Raw genomic sequence first — 23,178 nt, forward strand, 5'->3', positions numbered from 1 at the left:
TGCATTTATATGGAGGCTTGATTAATAATGGAATAATAGTTGATAGTGGGCACTTATATTTACCTGTTTTGTTCTAAGCACTTTATAAGTACTGACTAATTTAAGTCTCACAGCTACCTCATTTATATAGTTTACGTCATTTATTATCTTCATTTTACAGATGAGGAAACTGGCACATGGAGGTTGAAGAACTTGCTTATGGTCATATAGGCTAATAAATGCATTATGTGTGTATTCATAATAAATGATGGAGATCAGACTTAAACTCCTAGAACATGTATATAACCACTGTCTTTATTGCCTTTGTATGTATTAGTATTTCCATGCATATATGTATCATCTTGCCTACGTATCTGTTTATTTTAATAGAATAAGAGTTTCTAAAAGGATTATTGTAGTTTGCCCCTAGGACAAATAAAAAATAAAAGTGAAAATGTTCACTTTTCTAATTTTAAAAAATAGATATTTTAAAAGACTGGTATTATGAATTCATAGGTATTTGTTCCATATTGTGAGTTTCTTATTCTGGGAGAATAGAGCGTCATTACCCTCAGCAGTTTAATGGATTTACATTTCATCTGACTCACAGGAAAGTCTCTTTCCAGGTGAGATTGACTTTGGGAGGAGGTTATAACACTGACCAAGGGCAGTAGGAGCTCATTGTCCAGTTTCTTTACTTCAGCCCTTAAAGACCTATGTGGGCTTATAATGGCAAACCACAAGCTATCCTGTCAAAATGTGGTACCTGAAAATAATATTCAGCAGCACCAGGGAGATCAGTTCCAGTTATTGTTGGTGATCTGGGTATGTAGCCACTGCTGTGCCTGTTTTTGGCCTCGTGACCACATTTACCCTTGTCTTGTTCTGTGAACTGGTCTTCTGTTTTCCATAATCTGCTCTTAAGTTCTTTTTCCTGTCCATCTGGCTAAGGTGTTTCATAACTTACTTGAGGATATGCAGTCTTGATACTTTGCAGCCTGACTGAAGTCAGGTCCAGCTTTATTGGAGAGGAATGGCCCAGCTCCATTGTGGCTTTTCATGTGAAGACTGTTCTAGACAACTCTGGATTGGAAGTGCAACAGAGACCATAGCTGTTTATTCCTGAAAATAATTGCTTAAGTAAACATAGTGTGGTTCTTGTGAATTTTGGCTCTGGACACCACAAACTGGAAAATGTGGGATGAAATAGAATTTTAACCATTTTTGTCCATTCCCATTAAATTATTTCAGCTTCATTGATCATCATTTCAGGCCTGCTGTAATGCAGTATGGCCTTAGAGGTTGTCCTACCTTCCACTGGCTCCTCCTGCACTTCATCCTCCGAGATTATGGTAATGTTATAGAAGTAAAAGCCCAACAGTAACAGAAGCAAATGAGATGCATTTGAAGGGTTTTAGGAACACAGAAGAAATGTGGAAATTATGGTATTCATATTGGGGATTCTCCTGTAATAATAGGTGACTTTTTACTGAAAGGAAGAATAATGGTAGAATAATTTTATATAGTGTGCCTCTAATATCTCTAGGAGTGCTTTATGAAAGTAGCATTCATTGATTTGATGAAGTTAAGTTTGTCTCTCTTCGGAATATATTTATGTTTGTATCATAAAAAAAGCATATGTATGTCCTCATATCACTGGGTTTGGTGTTGTATAAGTTCTTTATATTTTTTGGATACTAACCCTTTATCAGGTATGTCATTTGCAAATATCTTCTCTCTTTCACTAGGTTGTCTTTTAGTTTCAGTGGTTGTTTCTTTCACTGTGCAGAAGCTTATTTTGATGTAGTCCCAATAGTTTATTTTTGCTTTTGTTTCCCTTGCCTCAGGAGACATATCTAGAAAAATGTTGCTATAGCCAATGTCAGAGAAATTACTGCCTGTGCTCTCTTCTGTCTAGCATTTCTATGGTTTGAGGTGCTACATTTAAGTCTTTAATCAGTTTTGAGTTTATTTTTGTGTGTGGTGTAAGAAAGTCATCCAGTTTCATTCTTTTGCATATAGCTGTCCAGTTTTCCCAACACCATTTGTTGAAGAGACTGTCTTCTTCCCATAGCATATTCTTGCCTCCTTTGTCAAAGATCAATTGACCATGTAATTGTGGATTTACTTCTGGGCTCTCTATTCTGTTCCGCTGATCTATGTGTCTGTTTTTGTGTCAGGGTCCTATTGTTTTGATTGCTTTGTAGCATGTCTTGAAATCTGAGATTGTGATACCTCTACTCCTGTTCTTTTCAAGAGTGCTTTGGCTATTCAGGATCTTTTGTGGTTCCATAGAAATTTTAGGATTGTTTTAGTTCTGTGAAATATGCTGTTGTATTTTAACAGGGACTGTATTAAATCTGTAGATTGCTTTGGGTAGTATGGACATTTTAACAATATTTATTCTTCCAGTCCAAGAGCACGGGATATCTTTCCATTTGTTTGTGGTCATCTTCAGTTTCTTTCATCACTGTTTTATAGTTTATAGAACACAGGTCATTCACCTCCTAGTTTTTTCCTAGTCACTTTAATATTTTTTTTTTCAACGTTTATTTATTTTTGGGACAGAGAGAGACAGAGCATGAACGGGGGAGGGGCAGAGAGAGAGGGAGACACAGAATCCGAAACAGGCTCCAGGCTCTGAGCCGTCAGCCCAGAGCCTGACGCGGGGCTCGAACTCACGGACCGCGAGATCATGACCTGGCTGAAGTCGGAGGCTTAACCGACTGCGCCACCCAGGCGCCCCTCACTTTAATATTTTTGATGCAATTGTAAATGGGACTGTTTTCTTATTTCTCTTTCTGCTACTTCATTATTGGTGTATAGAAGTTCAGTAGATTTCTGTACAGTGATTTTGTATCTTGTGGCCTTACTGAATTCATTTATCAGTTCTAGTAGTTTTTTGGTGGAGCCTTTAGGGTTTTCTATATTTTGCATCGTGTCATCTGCAAATAGTGTTTTACTTTTTCCTTATCAGTCTGGGTGCCTTTTATTTCTTTTTCTTGTCTGATTACTATGGCTGTAACTTCCAGTACTATGTTGAATAAAAGTGTGGAGAGTGCACATCCTTGTCTGTTCCTAATCTTGAGGGAAAAGCTCTCAAATTTTGACCATTGAGTGTGATATTAGCTGTGGGTTTTTCATATATCCTTTATTATGTTGAGGTATGTTCCCTCCAAACCTACTTTGTTGAGGGTTTTTGTCATGGATAGATGTTGTACTTTGTCAAATGCTTTTTCTGCATCTTTTTGAAATGATCATATGGTTTTTATTTCTCTTGTTGATGTGATGTATCACGTTGATTGAACCACCCTTGCATCCCAGGAATAAATCCCACTTGATCTTGGTGAATGTTGGATTTTGTTTTTTAAAATATTGTTGGATTTGGTTTGCTAATATTTTGTTCAGGATTTTTATATCTGTGTTCATCAGAAATATTGGCCTGTACTTCTCTTGTGGTTTGTAGTGTCCTTATCTGGTTTTGGTATCAGTGTAGCATTGGCCTTGTGGAATGAATTTGGAAGCTTTCCTTCCTCTTCTGTTTTTTTGTTTTTTGGTTTTTTTTTTCTTTTTTTTTTTTTTTTTTGGAATAGTTTGAGAAGAACAGGTATTAACTCCTCTTCTTAAATGTTCAGTGGACTTCACTTGTGATGTCATCTGGTCCTGGACTTTTTGGGAATTTTTTGATTACTGTTCATTGCTGGTAATCAGTCTGTTCAAATTTTCCGTTTCTTCCTGATTCAGTTTTGAGAGGTTATATGTTTCTAGAAATTTATCCATTTCTTCTAGGTTGTCCAGTTTGTTGACATATAATTTTTCATAATATTCTCTCTAATCCTCTGTATTTCTGTGGTGTTGGTGGTTATTTCTCCTTTCTTTTCTTTCTCTTCTTTTTAAAAATCTTTTTGTTTTGCGAGAGGCGAAGAGGGGGAGTGGGGCTGAGGGGTAGAGAGAGAGAAAATCTTGAGCAGGCTCCACGCTCAGCACGGAGCCCCGTGTGGGGCTCGATTTCATGACCCTGGGATCACGACCTGAGCCGAAATCAAGAGTTGGATGCTCACCTGACTGAGCCACCTAGGTGCCCCCTCCTTTCTTTTCTGTTTCTGTTTGTTTGAGTGTGCGTGCTCTCTCTCCTCCCCCTCACTCTGTGTGTGTGTGTGTGTGTGTGTGTGTGAGAGAGAGAGAGAGAGAGGGAGAGAGAGAGAAAGAGAGTGTGTGTGTGTCTGGGTAAGCAATTTTCTTTTGTTGCTCTTTTCAAGGAACTAGCTCCTGATTTCATTGATTTTTTTTTTTTTTTTTTTTTTTTTTTTAGTTTCTATTTCATTTATTTCTGCTCTTTATTGTTTCTTTTTTCTGGTTTTTTTTTTTTTTTTACTGTTTTTGGCTTTTGTTTTTTCTTGTTTTTCTAGTTTCTTTAGGTGTAAGGTTAGGTTGTTTATTTGAGATTTTTTTCTTCTTGAGGTAGGCTTATATTGTTATAAACTTCCCCTCTTAGTACAGCTTTTGCTGCATCCCAAAGATTTTGGACCATTGTGTTTTCATTTTTATTTGCCTTCATGTATTTTTTGATTGCCTCTTTGATTTCTTGGTTGACTCATTGTTTAGTAGCATGTTATTTAACTTCCATATATTTGTGTTCTTCCCAGAATTTTGTTGTTGTTGTTGTTGATTTCTACTTTCATAGTGTTGTAGTCAGAAAAGATGCATGCATGGATGGTGCCCTTGGGTGGCTCAGTCGGTTAAGCATTAGATTCTTGATTACAGCTCAGGTCATGATCTCACGGTTTGTGGATTTGAGCCCCACATTGAGCTCTGCACTGACAGCATAGCATGGAGCCTGCTTGGGATATTCATTCATTCTCTCTCCCTCTCTCTCCCTCTCTCTCTCTCTCAAAAATAAATAAACATTTAAAAAAAAGAAAAAAATGCATGGTATGACTTCAGTCTTTTTGAATTTGCTGAGATTTGTTTTGTGGGCTAATATGTGATCTCTTCTGGAGAATGTTCCATTTGCACTTGAAAAGAATATGTATCCTGCTGTTTTAGGATGGAATGTTCTGAATATATCTATTAGATACATCTGGTCCAGCGTATCATTCAAAGCCACTGTTTCCATGTTGATAATCTGCTTGGATGCTCTGTCCATTGATGTCGGTGGGGTGTGAAAGTCCCCAACCATTATTGTATTACTATTGATTACTTCCTTTATGTTCACTGTTAGCTCCTTTATGTATTTGGGTGCTCTCGTGTTGGGTACATAAGAATTTACAATTGTTATATTTTCCTGTTGGATTGTTCCATTTGTGATTATATAGTGTCCTTTTTTGTCCCTTGTTGCAGTCTTTTAGTCTTTTTTGTCCGATATGTAAGTACTGCTACTCTGGCTTTCTTATCACTTCCATTTGCACACTAAATGCTTTTCCATCCCTTCACTTTTGTTGTGTGTGTGTCTTTAGGTCTGAAATGAGTCTCTCCTGGGCAGCACAAACATAGGTCTTGCTTTTTTATCCATTCCATCACCCTGTGTCTTTTGATTGGAGCATTTAGTCTGTTTACATTCAAGGTAATTATTTATAGGTATGTACATATTGCCATTTTGTTACTTGTTTTATGGTTGTTTTTGTAGTTCTTCTCAGTTCCTTTCTTGGAAAAGTGGGTCTTAATCTTTGGGTTATGGACACTTTGAGATACCTGATGGAAGCTATAGAATTTCTTTCCAGAAAGATGCATTAACATATTACCAGTTTGCATTCAGTGTCAGAGGCATCTTGGGTTCCCTGAACCTATCCTTGGGTCCCAGGTTAAGAACCCATGATTTAGTAAAGGACAATTAGCTTTGTATATCTCTGTAACCTTTGAAAGCATCACTTTATGACAGTTTATAGGTAATTGACAATACTGAGTTAACAGAAAATGCTAAGTTTTGTACCACACACTTGATAAATATATAGTATTTCTTTGAATTGAAAAAAAAATGTACATTTTTCCACCTAACGTAGCATCCCATTACCTGGAAAAGTCAGTCTTCATTCCTCAGGAATACTAGTTTATGAGGTGTTAACTCTGTATTTCCATAAAATAAACTATACTTAGCATTTTAATCATTAATGTTCTGGAGCCTTTTTGTGCTAGTGAGATTATGAGCATCTCTTTCCCACTCTGTGTTCAGAGATTTCAAGCTCTGGTAGCCATGGTGGGAGTGTTTACAATGTAAAATACCACCAATCAAGGCTTGCTCTCTCCTTTTCCCCCAAACTGATTTTTTAAACATTTACCAGCATGCAACTGATATTAATTACTCATTCGGCAAACATCTTTTGAGTTCCTGTTCGAGACACTGTCCTAGGTGCCAGAGGATACAGCAGGGAATAAAAAACATTTACTTAAGTGAACATCATTTTCTAAATCTTAAATTTGCTAATGAAAATGGGGAAGAATTGGGAGTTCCTTTTAATCAAATCATGGTGAGAGAGTGGAGTCAAAAGCAAATGGATTTCCTTACTGTAAACTCTTCAGACTCTTTTTTTTTTTTTATGTTTATTTTTGAGAGAGAGAAAGAGACAGAGCATGAGCAGGGAAGGGGCAGAGAGAGAGGGAGACACAGAATCCGAAGGAGGCTCCAGGCTCTGAGCTGTCAGCACAGAGGCTGATGTGGAGCTCGAATTCACAAACCGTGAGATCATGACCTGAGCTGAAGTCGGCCTCTTAACCGACTGAGCCACCCAGGTGTCCCTTTTCAGACTCTTTTAATGTACTATTGTACATTGTTAATCTCTAGGAAGAGAATATATAGTATTATTTTCAGTGCAAGAAACTCTTTCCCCCCACCCCCCTCCAGAATATATTTAATATCTTTCAGAAATACTATTCTGCTGTCTGTGGCAGTCGCATCCTAGATGTTAGGAATTAGTGAATGAAGGGCATTTACTCAAAGAGTGTAGGTCAGAGTGTGGCCGGGGCTTCTGAAGACAGGCCTTCCCACCATCTGCTTTATAGGTGGTTCATTTATGGTTTGTGGATTGAATTGTTTATTGATGGTGTCCTGAGTCATTCTGTTGTAATTTCATTTCCAGTAATTAAAGAACATTTTATTTTACGTAGTGGAAAAGCATTGTTGTACTTCTATTGTTGTTAAATTTAGAAAAATCTTTTCTTCTTGATCTGCAGTTTCTGATTTGGGGACTCCTAATGTTATGTGCAGGTGAATGGCCACCACCTACCCCCTGCTGCTGGATTTCTCCTCAGCAGTGGGCCGTGCTTGCTCTGGAACCTCTGCCTGTACTGGGAGTCTCTGAAACCCTCTTCACCTGCCGCGTCCCCTTCATTAAGCTGTAGTGTTTCTCAGAGTGTGGTTGTTGGATTGTATCACAGTTGCTCGGGGGTTATTAAAACTGTAAGTTCCTGGGTCTCATCACAGACCTGTTGATTCAGAATCTGTTATAGGTGAAGCCCAAGAATTTGTGACTTGAAGCACATTTATAGGTGATTTCTATTGTTTAATTTCCATGTTGAATTATTTAAATTCCATTTTTGGTAGTTGTATATGTTATTTCATACTGTTATAGGGCTATTGACATTTTGGCTAAGACTTTTACTCTGTGGCACTTTATAGGCACAGCAGGACATTTAAAATCCTTGGCTCCTACCTATCAAGTGCGTTGTCATCCCCAGAATGCCTTCACACATTCCCAAACACTTCCTTTCTAACACAGGGGGCTAGTGTCCGCCCTAATTAAGCATCACTGCTGTATACTTCTTCTACTATTCTAGAAGTTACTCTTACTAATACATGTATCTAATTTAAGACCTCACATTACTCGCTAACTCCACACCTCCTAAATACACATTCCCAGGAGCCCTTTAATATCAATCACACCTTTCCATTTACATGCCATTTGTTCAGTATTTGAGTTCTTTTAAAAAATGGCATAAATTAGACATTATTATTACTGCTCTCTATAGTCATCAGTGTTTGTTTATATCAACCCAAGATTGCCAAATTATTTTTGCTCCTTTTGGCATTTAGACTGTCTTGAAACTTTTTTTAAAATCTTGAACTATACCTTTAGAAGGACATATTCCATGCCTTTTGGTGGTTAACTCAGTTTTTATCAAAAAATGTATGGGTTTTTTTTTTTGTCCTATTTCTTGAATGATGTTTTTACCTAGGAATGCAATTCTAAATGACTTAATTACTCTTACCAGAGTAGTATTCCGACCTTTATTATTTTTCTGAGAAGTCTAATTGTTCCTTTATAGGAACCTTTCTCTGTCTGATTTTAAAGATCACCTCCTTGCCTTTGGCGGTTTGCAGTTTCATCTAATGTGTCTGGATGTGGATTTCTTTTTTATCCTTCTTGGGACTTTTAGTGTCTCCTGAATATGGCATCCTCTCTTTATTCTGGAAAAATTTCAGCCAATGTCCCTTGAAGTATTGCTGCTTCTCCATTTTTTTCCTGTTCTTTCCTTCTGAAATTTTAATCAAATGTAAGTTAATCTCTCTTTCTTGAGATGAGATTTAATGAGATGGGATGGTTTTAAGATGTCTCTTAATCTCTTTCATGTCTTTTATTTCTTTGGCTTTCTTTCCTGATTCAGAGTATTTTGTTTACTGATTCTTTCTCTGTGTCTACTCCAATTAGGTTTTTAATTTCAAGGATTATATATTTTTTCCCCAGAAATTCTATTAGGTGTTTTTTGTTGTTGTTTTTTTTTTTTTCCTGTCTGCCTAGTCATTTTTGTTAGCCTCTTATTTCTGGCCTATATATTCAATATTTTATTTCTGTACATTTTTATTTAATTTTTTGAGAGTGGGAGAGGGGAGGGGCAGAGGAAGATAGGGGACCCAAAGCCGGCTCTGTGCTGACAGCAGTTAGCCCAATGCAGGGCTTGAACTCACAAACCATGAGATCATGACCTGAGCCCAAGTCAGCCACTCAACCAACTGAGCCACCCAGGTGCCCCAATTTCTGTAAACTTTTAAGGCATACCTAATTGTAATTTTATATTATATATCTGTAAATTCCAAAATTTGAATTTCTTGCAGGTTTAATTCTGTTTTTTATAGCTTTTGCTGCTGTGATAGTTTGTTTCCTTTTGGTTTGATAATTTTGTTAATTTCCTATTTGGATAATAGTCATATTTAGGAATCTCCTGGGATGTGGGTTGAAGGTATGTTTGACTTCATGCAGAGAATTTGCTTCTCTTTCTGACAGGTGCCTTGCATTACCACCAACCTAGAAACAGCTGAAATTCATTTATTGGCTTGAGGCCCTGGTCCTTGTAAGAAGTGTAAATTTATACTTAACTGAGAACAGGCTTGTAATAATTTTCACTGGACCCCATTCCAGTGAAGTCCTGATTCATATGGTTGTGTTTTTATTTGCTCTCTTTGTTAGTGGCCAGACATGCCCAGCCCCCTCACTGAAGGGTATAGCCTTTCACGGGTATTGCTGGTTTTAAGTAGTGGTCTCAGTTCCACCTTTCATCACATCTAATAAAAATCAAAATTCAAGTCTCTATATTTGTTTTTGTTTTTTTTTTTTTAATGTTTATTTATTTTTGAGAGAGACAGAGACAGAGTGCAAGTGGGGAAAGGGCAGAGAGAGAGGGAGACACAGAATCCGAAGCAGGTTCCAGGCTCTGAGCTGTCAGCACAGAGCCCGACTCGGGGCTCAAACTCACAAGCTGTGAGATCATGACCTGAGCTGAAGTCAGTTGCTCAACTGACTGAGCCACCCAGGTGCCCCTCAAGTCTCTATATTTGAAGTTTGAGCTAAGATCATGGTTTTAGCTCTTGCGCACCACTCTAATTTCATTAAATAAACACATTCAACAGATATTTTTGCTGTCTGTGTATTTCTTGTGAGTTTAGCAGTGCATTTAAAAGAGTATTTGTTGTGGGGCGCTTGGGTAGCTCAGCTGGTTAAGTGTCTGACTCTTGATTTCAGCTCAGGTCATGAACTCATGGTTCCTGAGCTTGAGCCCCGTCTTGGGCTCTGAGCTGAGCCTGGAGCCTACTTGGGATTCTCTCTCTCCTTCTCTCTCTACCTTTCCCCCCTGCTCTCTCAAAATAAAGACTTTACTTGTTGTATCTTATTTGCTTTATCTAGGTATTTGTAATATGAGGGATTCTCATATCTCAGCTAATGTATTTCCAAAAGCAAAAACCTCAGGTAATTTCTGTTTACACTGGGGTTTGAGCACCACTGGGCCAGAGATGCTGCTGCTGTTGCTTCTATAATGGGAAGTTGGAATTTGGTTATCTGCACCCTTATGTTTTCCCAAACTCAATGCCACTGTTAAGTTTTAACCGTATTAGTAGTTAAATTGACATTTGTAGTCTGCCATTGAAAAACGTTACTAATACAGAATAAGCCCACTTTGAATTCTGAATTAAACTTTGAAGTATAATTTATTATGTTGCCTTTTATCATGCACAGATTATTGTCCACTACATGCAGTCATTTGCTAAGTGCATTTTTTTTTAAATGTTTATTTTTGAGAGACTGGGAGAGAGCACAAGTGGGGCAGGGGCAGAGAAAGAGGGAGACAGAAGATTGCAAAAGGGGAGCTGCGCTGACAGCAGACAGCCAGAGGTAGGGCTTGAACTCCTGGACCATGAGATCATGACCTGAGCTCATGACCTAAGCTGAAGTCGAACACTTAACCAACTAAGCCCTCCAGGCGCCCCTGCTAAGTGCATTTTTCACAAAAAGTTAGCATGATAGTCCTGATCTGTTTTTTTTTTTTTTTAATTAGCACCATATAGTCCCAGAAATTTAGATCTTTAAACATCTGGTTTTAAAGGGGCACCTGGGTAGCTCAGTCAGTTGAGCGTCTGACTCTTGATTTCAGCTCGGGTCGTGATCCCAGGGTTGTGGGATTGAGCCCCGTGTGTGGCTCCATGTTAAGTGTGGAGCCTGCTTGAGATTCTCTCCTGCTCCTTTCCCATTCATGCTCTGTCACTAAAATAAAACAAAAAATTTTTTTAAAAATCTGGTTTTAAGAAATAAGGAGCGATTTAAGGTGATTCTGGAAAATAGAGGCTATTGTAAAGATAACGTGTGATATGAAACTGGAAAGTTGTCAGGAACTCAAGGCAGCTTTGGAGATCTGTTCCTTTCTCATGGTCTCTTATAATTTTTTTTCACACTGGGTTACATTGTGTAGTGGTACTGTTTCTCAGGGTTTCCAAGTTCACACTTTTTAGACCTGTGATGTCTAATATAGTTGTCACTAGCTACACATGGCTATTAAAATGAAAATAATGTGTTGGATCTGTATGCTGTTAACTGTAAAACACTGATGAAAGATACCAGAGAAAACCTAAACAGAGATTGGTGTTCATGGATTGGAAGACTACATAGTAAAGATATCAGTTCTCTCCAAATTGATTTATAGATTTGATGCAATTCCAAATAATCCCAGCAGGATTAAAAAATATATATACAGACAGGTCAATTGTTTAAATTTTTTTTTTTAATGTTTATTTATTTTTGAGACAGAGACAGACAGAGCATGAACAGGGGAGGGTCAGAGAGAGAAGGAGGCACAGAATCTGAAACAGGCTCCAGGCTCTGAGCTGTCAGCACAGAGCCCAACGCGGGGCTCGAACTCACGGAGTGTGAGATCATGACCTGAGCCGAAGTTGGCCACTCAACCGACTGAGCCACCCAGGCGCCCCCAGACAGGTCGATTCTAAAATGTATAGGGAAAGGCAAAAGACCTTGAATAGCTGAAGCAACTTTGAAAAAGAAAAAGAGGAATCACATAATAATTAATTTTTAAGACTTTTTGTAAAGCTACAGTAATCAAGACTGCATGAGTATTAGTAAGGGATAGACACAAGATCAGTGGATCTATATAGAATCCAGAAATACACCCACACAGGTATAGCCAACTGATTTTGACAGAGGTGAAAGGCAGTTCAATGCAGGAAGGATAGTCGTTTCAACAAACAGAACAGTTGGACATATTCCTGCAAAAACAAAAAACCTCGACCTAAGTGTCCCACCTTAAATAAAAATTAAAGTAAAATGTATCAAATCTAAATGTAAAACTTTTTTAGAAGAAAGCATAGGAGAAAATTGGGATTGAGCAAAAAGATTTTTTTGGACATGACACCAAAGCACGATCCATGAAAAAAAATAGTGGATAAATTAGACTTTATAAAAAATATAAACTTTTACTCTCTATATTAGATTACTAGGGCTGCCGTAACAAAGTACCACAGATTGGGAGGCTCAAACAATTGAAATTTTGTTTTCTCGCAGTTGTGGAGACTGGAAATTCAAGATCAAGGTGTTGGTAGAGTTGGCTTCTCCTCAGTCTCTCCATGGATTTCAGGTGGCCACCTTCTTGCTGTTTCTCACATGGTCTTTTCACTGTGCGTGCACATCTCTGGATCCCTTCCTGTTCTTGTAAGAACGCTAGCCCTACTGGATTAGAGCCACCCGTATGGCTTCATTTAACCTGAATTACCTCTTTAAAAGGCCTGTCTCCAAATACAGTTACATTCTAAGGTATTGGGGGTTAGGACTAAAACATACGAATTTTAGGAATGAATGCACACAATTCAGCCATAACACTCTGCAAATGATGCTATTAAGAGAATGAAAAGAACTTGTATCTGGAATATATAAAGAACTCTCAAAACTCAACAATACGAAAGTAAACATCCCAATTAAAACATAGGAAAAAGATTAGAACACACTTCACCAAAGGATGGCAAGTGAGCACATGAATAGATATTCAACATCATTAGCCATTAGGGAAGTGCAAACTGAAACCACCACGACATGCCATTACACACTTGTTAGAATGGCCAAAATTAAAAGTACAATACCAGTTACTGGCAAGGATGTAGAACAACTGGGACACTCATAAATTGCTGCTGGAAATGGACAATGGTACGGCTACTTTAGAAAGAGTTTGATAGTTTTTTACAAAGTTAAACATATACCTATCATATGACCCAGTTTCACTCCTGGGTATTTTTGTAACCTGTACTCAAATTTCTAGGAAGCTTGATTCATAGTCACCAAAAACTAAAACTAGCTAGTATTATAGCTAGCTTTCACTGGTAGAGGATGAATGGTGGTATATCTGTACAATAGAAAACTACTAAAAAATGAGAAGGAACGAACTAACAGTACATGCAGCCACTTGGTGGAAGAAGATAGTTTCAAAAAGTGACATGATGATGGGCGCCTGGGTGGTTCAGTCGGTTAAGCGTCTGACTTTGGCTCATGGTTCGTGAGTTTGAGGCCTGCGTTGGGTTCTGTGCTGACAGCTCAGAGCCTGGAGCCTGCTTCGGATTTTGTGTCTCCCTCTCTCTCTGCCCCTCCCCTGCCCATGCTCTGCATATCTCTCAAAAATAAATAAACATTAAAACTTTTTTTAAAAAGTTACATAATGAATGTTTAAATTTATATGAAATTCTTGAAAAGACAGAACTGTAGTGGCAAAGATCCAGTCATTGGTTGCCAAGGGTTGGGGGAGGCAAGAATATAACTTCCAAGGGAGTTTTTGCAGTAATGGAACTTTTTTGCTTCTGGCTGGTGATGATGGTTATACAAGTCTATACATGTGTTGAAACTACTAGAACTATGTTTTTTAAAGTTGATTTTTTCCAGTTATAAGCTAAATAAATCCTGGGGATGTAATCTACAGAATGTACTACAGTGATCACAGTTCTGTATTGTATATTTGGAAGATGGTGAGAGAATCGTTCTTAAAAGGTCTCATCACAAGAAAAAAGAACTTTTAAGTGTGTGTGGTGGTAGATGTTAACTAAATTTATTGTGGTAACCAGTTTGCGGTATGTACATGTATCAAGTTATGTTGTACACCTGAAACTAATACATTTTAAATGTAGTAATGCCTCAGAAAATTAAAACTCCCAAATATAAGTATTATACTGTATGCACAAATATATAAAATTCAGTTTTTCAGTTGTACTAGACATATTTTAGTTGATCGATAACTACATGTGGCAGTCTATTTATTGCACAATGCAGATACAGAACATTTCCATCAATGCAGAAAGTCCTGTTGGACAACGCTGTTGTAGAGTGAGAGTCAGCCAGTTTTTCCTGTAAACAACCCAATAGTAGGTCTTTCAGGTACTTCATATGGTCTCCTTCTCAACTACTCAACTCTACCATCGTATTGTGAAAGCAGCCATAGACAGTACTTAAATGAACATGGCTGTGTTCTAGAAAAACTTTATAAAAATGGACCTGTTTCAACGTTTTTATTTATTTTTGGGACAGAGAGAGACAGAGCATGAACGGGGGAGGGGCAGAGAGAGAGGGAGACACAGAATCGGAAACAGGCTCCAGGCTCTGAGCCATCAGCCCAGAGCCCGACGCGGGGCTCGAACTCACGGACCGCGAGATCGTGACCTGGCTGAAGTCGGACGCTTAACCGACTGCGCCACCCAGGCGCCCCTTTTTTTTAAAATTTTTTTTTTCAACGTTTTTATTTATTTTTGGGACAGAGAGAGACAGAGCATGAACGGGGGAGGGGCAGAGAGAGAGGGAGACACAGAATCGGAAACCGGCTCCAGGCTCTGAGCCATCAGCCCAGAGCCCGACGAAAATGGACCTGTTTCAAATCAAGAAACAGACTCTTAACTACAGAGAACAAATAGGTGGTTACCAGAGGTGAGGTGAATAGAGGGGATGGGTGAAATAGGTGAAGGGGATTAAGAGTACACTTTATCATAATGAGCACTGAGTAACGTACAGAACTGCTGAATCACCGTATTGTGCACCTGAAACTAATAGAACACTGGAATTAAAAAAAAAAAAAACGGATATGTTTGCTGACCCCTATGTTAGAGAATCTGGCCTATATCCTTTCTTCATGTCAGCTCAGGGTTTACTGGTGGAGTGACCTTGTGTTTTACCATTCAAATTAAATAAAAATTTAATTATAATTTTGAGAATGAAAGTGGGCACTATTAAGAATTCTGTTAGGACTTAGGCATAAACTAGGAGTGTCCTAAGCAAACCAGGGACTGAGATCACTCTGGCTATCAGTCTTCTAGTGTATTTAGTTGCCCTTGTGGTAGGCTCACACTCGTTCAAGTAACTGGAAAAGCAGTCAAAACTATTCCTTCAGCAGGGACTGTGGGTTAGCCATCTCCCTCTGTAAGGGAGTATTTATATGGGAGGTACCCTGAGGCTTGGCCCTCCGTTTACACTCAAAATAGCCCGTGTTTTCTGTCCCAGTGCCCTTGCTCATGCTTTTCTTTCTATGCCCTCTTTCCCATCCCTCTTCTGTGTTTGTTGTTATCCAGCCCATCTTGCAAACCTCTGATTAAATGGTAATCTCCTTCATAAAGCCATCCCTGTAACACCCCTTTCAGACTTAGAAGTTGGTATTTATTTTATGAAACTCATGGCACAGTGCTTTATACCATGTCTCCAGACCTGGTGGGACGTCAGAAGTACCTCAGTAGCTTTAAGTACAGATTTATGGTTCCTGTCTTAAATCTGTTGATTGAAAACCAGTGGTGGTGTTTTGTTGTTGCTGTTGTTGTAGCTAGTTTAGTATATGGAATCTGTTAATTTAGACTTAAATTATTCGATGTAAACATTGACCTTTGTAAGGAACGTTAGAAATAGCCTTTTTTCACTTTCTTGTTTTTATTTTTTTTTTAATTTTTTTTTAACGTTTATTTATTTTTGAGACAGAGAGCATGAACGGGGGAGGGTCAGAGAGAGAGGGAGACACAGAATCTGAAACAGGCTCCAGGCTCTGAGCGGTCAGCACAGAGCCCAACGTGGGGCTCGAACTTACAGACCGCGAGATCATGACCTGAGCCGAAGTTGGACGCTCAACCGACTGAGCCACCCAGGCGCCCCATTCACTTTCTTGTTTTTAAATTGCGGGAACATAATTGGGAAGAAGACACAGGGAAATCACTTGCTCAGATCCCATTGCTAGTTACTGGCAGGACTAAACTTCACATATCTTCACCCCCATTTCTGAACCTTTCTTCTTCATATTCATGTCAGACAAACCTTTCTAAGGTGTAAGCTTTGAATACCTGGAAGTGCTTGGTCATAGTCGATGGTCAGATTATTTTATTGGTAGTGATGGTCTCTAACTCACTTTATATAGTATGTAGCATACTTTTTGCTTCTTAACAATTGCTTCTGGATTATGTTGTTTACTCCCACTCTCACACTCAAGGGATATTTTTCTGATAGTTGGAGACGGTGCAGTAGTCAGCATGAAATTATCTCAGAAAAATCCTTTCCCAAATTCCATCATGAATGGCCTCTAAAAGGCTGACTGAACCAGGCTGACTTCTGGGATACCTTTGAATCATAACAGTTTGCAAATCCCCTCTAAACTGAGACCAGTTCTAGATCTGTAGGACTTTCCTAACCAGGCCCACTGCCATTTGAGAAAGTTTACCCAGGATCTTTGGGAGTGTGTGTGTTTGGGATGTCCAAGCCAGAATAGAGATAGGGAAAAAGGCATGGGGGAAGTGATGATGACCTAAGCTGAGCTTTAAAGGATTATCTAGGAGTTAGGCCCAGGAAGGAGTTGGGGCAAGCATTCGTCTCAGCAGTATGTTCCAAAGGGCAAACGTGTGGATAGCATTGGGGAATGGCAAGTTGTTTAGTTTGGCTGCAGCACAAAAATGCAAATTAGGAAGTGACGGGGGCAATATAGTAGAGAGTTTTATAGTTAAAATGCTATATTTCTCAACTAGATACACGCACGCAAAAGAATGAAATTGGAGTTCTCCTGGACGCCATGCCAAAATTCACTCAAAATGGATCATAGACCTAAATGGAAGAGCTAAAATTCTAAGATGCTTAGAAGAAAAGATAAGAAAAAAATTTTTGTGACCTTGGGCTAGACATTAGTTTTTTAGCTATAACACCAAAAGCACAAGCAACAAAAAATAAATTTAAAAACTTGATCAAAACTAAAACCTTTTGTGCTTCAAAGAACACCATCAAGAAAATCAAGACAATCCACAGGTTGGGATTAAATATTTGCAAATCATGTAACTGATAAGAGACTTACATCACAATCTATAAAGAATTCTAGGTCAGTAATAAAAAGACAACACAAAAATGGGCAAAAGTTGAATATGACATTTCTCCAAAGAAAATATTCAGATGGCCAATGAGCATAAAAAGATGCTCAACATCATTAGTCATTAGTGAACTGCAACTCAGACCACAATGAGATACTACTTCACAGCCACTAGGACAGCTGAAATAAAAACCGTAACAACAAATGTTGGCAAGGATGTGGAGATATGGAACCCTTGTGTATTGCTCGTGACAATATAGAATGGTCCTGCCACTTTGGAGAAACGTTTGACAGTCCTTCAAAAAGCTAAACATAGAGTTGCCGTGTGATTCGGCACTTCCCCTCTTAGGTCTGTCTGTACCCAAGAGAATTTGAAACAAAAATGTGTACTCTAACATTCATAGAAGCATTATTCATAATAGCCCCAAAATGGAAACAGCCTAAATATCCTTCAGCTGACAAATCGATAAATAAATTGTGGTACTTCCATACAGTGGAGTATATTCAGTAAGGAAAGGAATCATGCACTGATACACAATACATCATGAGTGAACCGGAAAATGTTATGCTCAGTGAAAGAAGCCAGTCACAAAGGACCACATTTTGTATAATCCTATTTTTATGAACTATCCAGAGTAGTCAACTCCATAGAGGTAGAAAGTAGACCAGTAGCTGTCAGGAACTGGGAGGAGGAGGAATAGGGAGTGACTGCTAATTGATTGGTGTAGGGTTTCTTTTTGGGGTGATGAGAAGTTCCAAAGTTAGAAAGCAGTGATGGTTATGAAACTGTGAATGTACTTAAAACCACTGAATTGTATGCACTGAAAGGGTAAACTTCATGGTATGTGAATTATATCTCAATAAAAGCTGTTATGAAAAGTGTTGTAATTAGTGAAAAATTTAAATTCTCTGACAAGGAATTTGAGATTTGTCTTTATAAAAAGGCTTCCTTCCTTCCTTCGTTCCTTCGTTCCTTCTTCTTTACTTTCCTTCCTTTCCTTCCTTTTGCACAGGAGTTGGGTAGGAGCAAAGAGAATCCCAAGTGCAGAGCCCTGTGCAGGGCTAGATCTCACCAACCGCGAGATCATGACCTCAGCCCAAAGCAAGAGTCAGATGCTTAACTGACTGAGCCACCTAGGTGCCCCTTGAATTTTGTCTTTAAAGCAGTGGTGTGTATTCCTGAAGAGTTTTCCGTTCAAGAACAACATGATCTGAGTATCACTTTCAAAATAAGTGAAGAATGGTGGGCAAGCCAATGATGTGGCAGACAACTCCTAGGTCTAGATGCTAAGAATATTTATCCTCAGTTTTCTGCCCTGAGCAAGTCTGAAATTTTCACATTATTGATACTGAATTAAAAATGTTTAACTTTAGGGGTGCCTGAATGGCTCATTCAGTTGAACGTCTGACTCATGATTTGGCTCAGGCCATGATCTCATGGTTTGTGGGTTTCAGCCCTGCATCAGGCTCTGTGCTGACAGTGCAGAACCTGCTTGGAATTTTCTCTCTCCCTCTCTCTCTGCCCCTTCCCTGTTCGTACTTTCTCTCTCTCTCAATATAAGTAAATAAAACTTAAAAAAAAATTTTTTTTTAACTTTGTACATGGCAATATTTTATAATATTTACCTTGTTCTCATTTTCTTCCTAATAAATTGCTCTGGGTGATTGCAAAAAGATTAGTAGTTGCGGAGTGTAGGAGATAAGTATTACTTTTTATATTTAGCTCAGTATATAATCTTGACCATTGTAAATTTAGAGACAGCAAAACATGATTTAGCTAGAAGACCAAGAATTTTTTTTTTTTTTTTTTTTTTTTTTTTGAGAGCAAGCGAGCGAGCGCAGGAGCTCGTATGCAAGCAGGGGAGGGACAGGGTGGGAGAGAATCTTATGCTGGCTCCATGCAGGGTGTGGAGCTTGATCCACATGGGGCTCAATCTCAGGACCCTGAGATCAAAGAATCTGACACTTGCTTAATCAACTGAGCTTACCCAGGAACCCCAAAACCAAGATTCTTGATGAATCATAATGCTTTAAAGACTTTTTGTTAATAAATGTCTGTCTGCTGCGTTTTGATGCAGAAAAGCTCAGAAATTCAACTTGTCTGGGTTTTTTGTTGTAATTTTTCTTTTTGTGAATTACCTTAGTTCTGTCAAATAAAGTTACATACTGGAAAATATTTCAGAAGGTAAAAAAAAGTAGTAATCATTAGGTGTCTTCTGTTTTTTTGTTCATTCTAAAGAATCATAATTTTAAGGTCTCCTTTGTTATCCTTAAAATTCTGGAATGATTTAAATTTTGAAAAATTATATCTGAAGTCACGCCTGTAGTAAACATTGACTTCAGTCTGATAAGTGCTACTGATAAATAGTTTGCTGTCCCAGTTTCTCTGTTAAATATGTGCTGGTGTTAACTATTAGTAAATCTGTTTTTAGAAGAGAGTTGTACATTGTGTCCAGTAGCCATTTTGGACACTCTCTGTAACTTGTGTTGTCAGTAGACACTGTGCCCTCTTGTGGTCAATTAGGAACAAAATTTCAGCTATAAAAAATCATCCTGGCTTTCTGTGAGTTCATATTCTCTCTGCTCTTCTGTAATGGAATCACCCATACTCTGATTTTCTTTCTTTCTTTTCTTCTCTTCTCTTCTCTTCTCTTCTCTTCTCTTCTCTTCTCTTCTCTTCTCTTCTCTTCTCTTCTCTTCTCTTTTCTTTCTATGTTTATTTATTTTTGAGAGAGAGAGACAGAGACAGAGAGACAGAGCATGAATGGGGAAGGGGCAGAGAGAGAGGAAGACCACAGAATCCGAAGCAGGCTCCAGGCTCAGAGCGAGCCCAGTGCGGGGCTCAAACTCATGAACCGTGAGATCATGACCTGAGCTGAAGTTGAACGCTTAACCAGCTGAGCCACCCATGCGCCCCTGAATTTCTTTGGGTGAACAGAAAACAAAACCATGGCAGGATTTTTAAATGGAGAATTGAGAAGTGGGGAGAGTAGCATCTTGTCTTAGTTTATTTGGAGAAGTGCTAGAAAAGATGGGGGTTAGAGGACAGAGTGTCTAGGGGGAGCCTGACAGGGCAGGTTCATGAAGTGTGAGGAGAAAAAGCAAGTAGTTGTGATAATGTTTGAGAAGATTTATGAGTCCTGTTTCTGTGATATACCTGAGTATTGTACAGGTACACTTTGCTGGCCCTTCACAAAATGCTCCCAGAATGGTGTTCTGATTTTATTTCTGTTTCAGTGTGTGTGTGTGTGTGTGCATGCGCGCGTGTATCTTCTCATTCAAGAGAAGGGAATGAGCACATATCTAGCACTATATTGAAATGTCTATCTCATTTAACAGAAACTAAGTTTAGTTTGAAGTAACTGTTCAAATCTGTTTTGTACTGCTTATAATAAGTTGGCCATGGTAAGTGTTCATTGGTTATGGGAATTTTTTCAGAAGGAATGAATTTTCCCTACAAATTTCAGTTAAAATTTTTTCTTAATTTATATGGGGAGATCTCTCTTTTATAAAAATATTTATTTAAGTAATCTCTGCAGTCTTCGTGGGGCTCAGATTCATAACCCCTAAGACCAAGAGTCACATGCCCTTCCAATTCAGCCAGCCAGGCACCCCAGTAGGGGGAGATCTTTTTAATACCTTTGAGTTAAAAGGTTAAATGTTATATTTCAGCAATGGCCGTGCCCCATATCTACCTTCCTAGATTATCATCTGACCTTTTTAATGCCCCAGTATTCTTAGAAGGGTTCTATTGTTAATGCTGCTATCATTACTTGTAGATGATTCACTGATCTTCACCAATCCATTAATAGGAAAGTGTTGTGGGGCGCTTTGCTGGCTCAGTTGGCAGAGTGTGTGATTCTTGATCTTGAGGTTGTGAGCTCAAGGCCCACATTGGGTGTATAGATTAGTTAAAAATAAATAAAATTAAAAAAAAATATGAGAGTGTTGCAGTTCAGCTCACAGGACTGTATCTTTCTGTGATCAGTGAATTGTGTGTATTGATCTTCATTGGCTGATATGAAAGTTAAGTTTCAGTGAGCAGTTTTATGTAACAGTTATAACAGTTGCAAGTATTTTGAAAGTTCTGATCAAATTATAAAACATTTTAAGTTGACAAAGAATTACTGCTATTTGCATACAAATTGAAAAGACAGCTTCAGCTTATTACATAATTACAGTTGTAAATACCAGCAATTTAATGTTATTGATTGATCTCTTAAATAATTTTTATTTTTAATATATGGCTTGTGAAATATACTTGATTTGTACTGAACTGCACTGAATTGATTGTACCATCAGCTGTGTTTAAACAGATGCGTGGGGGGGGCTGTTTTTATATTTATATTATTATATACTTATAAATTATTAGCTTTTCATATTCTCAGATTTTTAAGATTAAAAGTTTAAGGCTAGTTAATGAATTCAAAATTTTAAATGGACTTAGAATGAATGGCAATAAAGTGTAATGCTTAAAAGCTCAGACTCTGAAATCAGTCTTCTTGGATTAGAATCATTACTGTTGCTTACTAGCAATATGGCCTCGGCAAGTTCTTTAACTTGTCTGTGCTTCAGTTTTGTCATCTGCAAAATGGATATAATATTAGTACCTACCTCATAAGATTGTTGTGAGGACAAATGAATTAATAAAAAATACTTAGGACAGTGCCTGGCACATCCTGAAGTCTCTGTATGTGTTAATTATTATTATCACTGTTATTAAATTTACACTTGAATTAATGTTGGCATTCATTGTAAAGAATATATTGTTTGCTTTGTAAATATAAACCCCTTTTACAGTTCTTGCATTAAAAATTATCTCTGTATAACTGAAAATAAACAGTAAACTAAAATGACATTTATAAGGTTTTTCATGAAAACTTTTTTTTACAGTCATTTTTTCTTCTCTTTTAGGCACGGAATGTTAACACTGGTGAATTGGCAGCAATTAAAGTAATAAAACTGGAACCAGGTAAACTGAAATTTGATGTTTCTTATTGCTGTAAGCCACTACATATCTTTAAGGCTGATTTTAATGATGTTTGGTCAGCATTTTCTGATTGTTCCTAACATCTGGGAAATAGAACTGGGGTCTACTCTTTCCTCCTCCTCGTTGAGTTCTGTAGACACCTGACTCAGTTCTTCTTGAAAAAATAACTCATAATGGGGGGAGGAGGAGAACTCCTGAAGAGACTGTTCCTTCTAACTCAGTTGAGCTAACTTGTCACCAGTCTCTAGTGCTGTTTTTCTAGGTTAGCACTGTCCTATACTGAGAGGGCATTGTGATGCCAGGGGGAAAACACTGAACTGAGATTGGAGTGCCTGTAGTCCAGTTCTTTCTGTCCCACACTCTTGCTGTGTGAACTTGGGCAGGTAGCTTCTCTGGGTCTCGTCTGTTTTCTCAGTAGACCTAACCCTCCCATTTTATGAGTCATTAATATTGTAATACTAGTTACCTTCCAACTTGAGCAGCTTATTGTAGAGCCCCTAGATGACTCTGCTTTTTTTTTTTCTGCTTCAGCTATATTTTCTCTCTGAAATCCCCTACCCTTTACAAAACCCATGTCTTTCTGAGCTAACTACATACCCTTGTTTATCCTCTCTTAAAAGTCCTTCTTTGGGGCGCCTGGGTGGTTCAGTTGGTTGTGCGTCTGACTTTGGCTCACGTCATGATCTCGCGGTTCGTGCTCTGGTGCTGACGGCTCAGAGCCTGGAGCCTGCTTCAGATTCTGTGTCCCCGTCTCTCTGCCCCACCCCTGCTTGTGCTCTGTCTCTCTCTGTCTCTCAAAAATGAATAGACAGTAAAAAAATTTTTTAAAAAATCCTTCCTCTTTTTTTCTCTTTTCTATCATAAACAAGTAGTTGTGCTAAGTGTCTAGACTGAGTTCCACAGTGATGGTACTGCCTTTCTGATGGCTTCCTTCACAACAAATTGATAATACATGAATTTGGTAAAAACAGGTTTTATTCCTGGTGTGAGCAGAAATCCATTTGGTAGTTTTTTTGTTTCTGTTTTTGTTGTTTTAAGGAGGGCATTTTTTTTTTTGAAAAGTCCAGATAGTAAAGTATTTTAGGCTTTGTGGACCATATGTGGTCTCTGCATACAGTTACCCCTCTTTCCTCCCTCTTTGT

At 38.3% G+C, this 23,178-nt stretch overlaps 1 protein-coding gene across 2 annotated transcripts in view; it reads left to right on the top strand.

The window, feature by feature from the left end:
- The window catches only part of MAP4K3 (mitogen-activated protein kinase kinase kinase kinase 3), a 204,299-nt gene that overhangs the window by 44,219 nt on the left and 136,902 nt on the right, over positions 1-23,178 (top strand). For both annotated transcript variants that reach the window (XM_047068836.1, XM_047068837.1), the window contains exon 2: positions 21,961-22,018. In XM_047068836.1, coding sequence (XP_046924792.1) covers positions 21,961-22,018 — 58 coding nt within the window. The remainder of the gene's footprint in view (positions 1-21,960; positions 22,019-23,178) is intronic.

Source organism: Lynx rufus, unplaced genomic scaffold, assembly GCF_022079265.1.
Source record: "Lynx rufus isolate CCGP_SWC_20201006 ecotype Redwood Valley unplaced genomic scaffold, mLynRuf1.p SCAF_8, whole genome shotgun sequence".
Taxonomy (NCBI): Eukaryota; Metazoa; Chordata; class Mammalia; order Carnivora; family Felidae; genus Lynx; species Lynx rufus.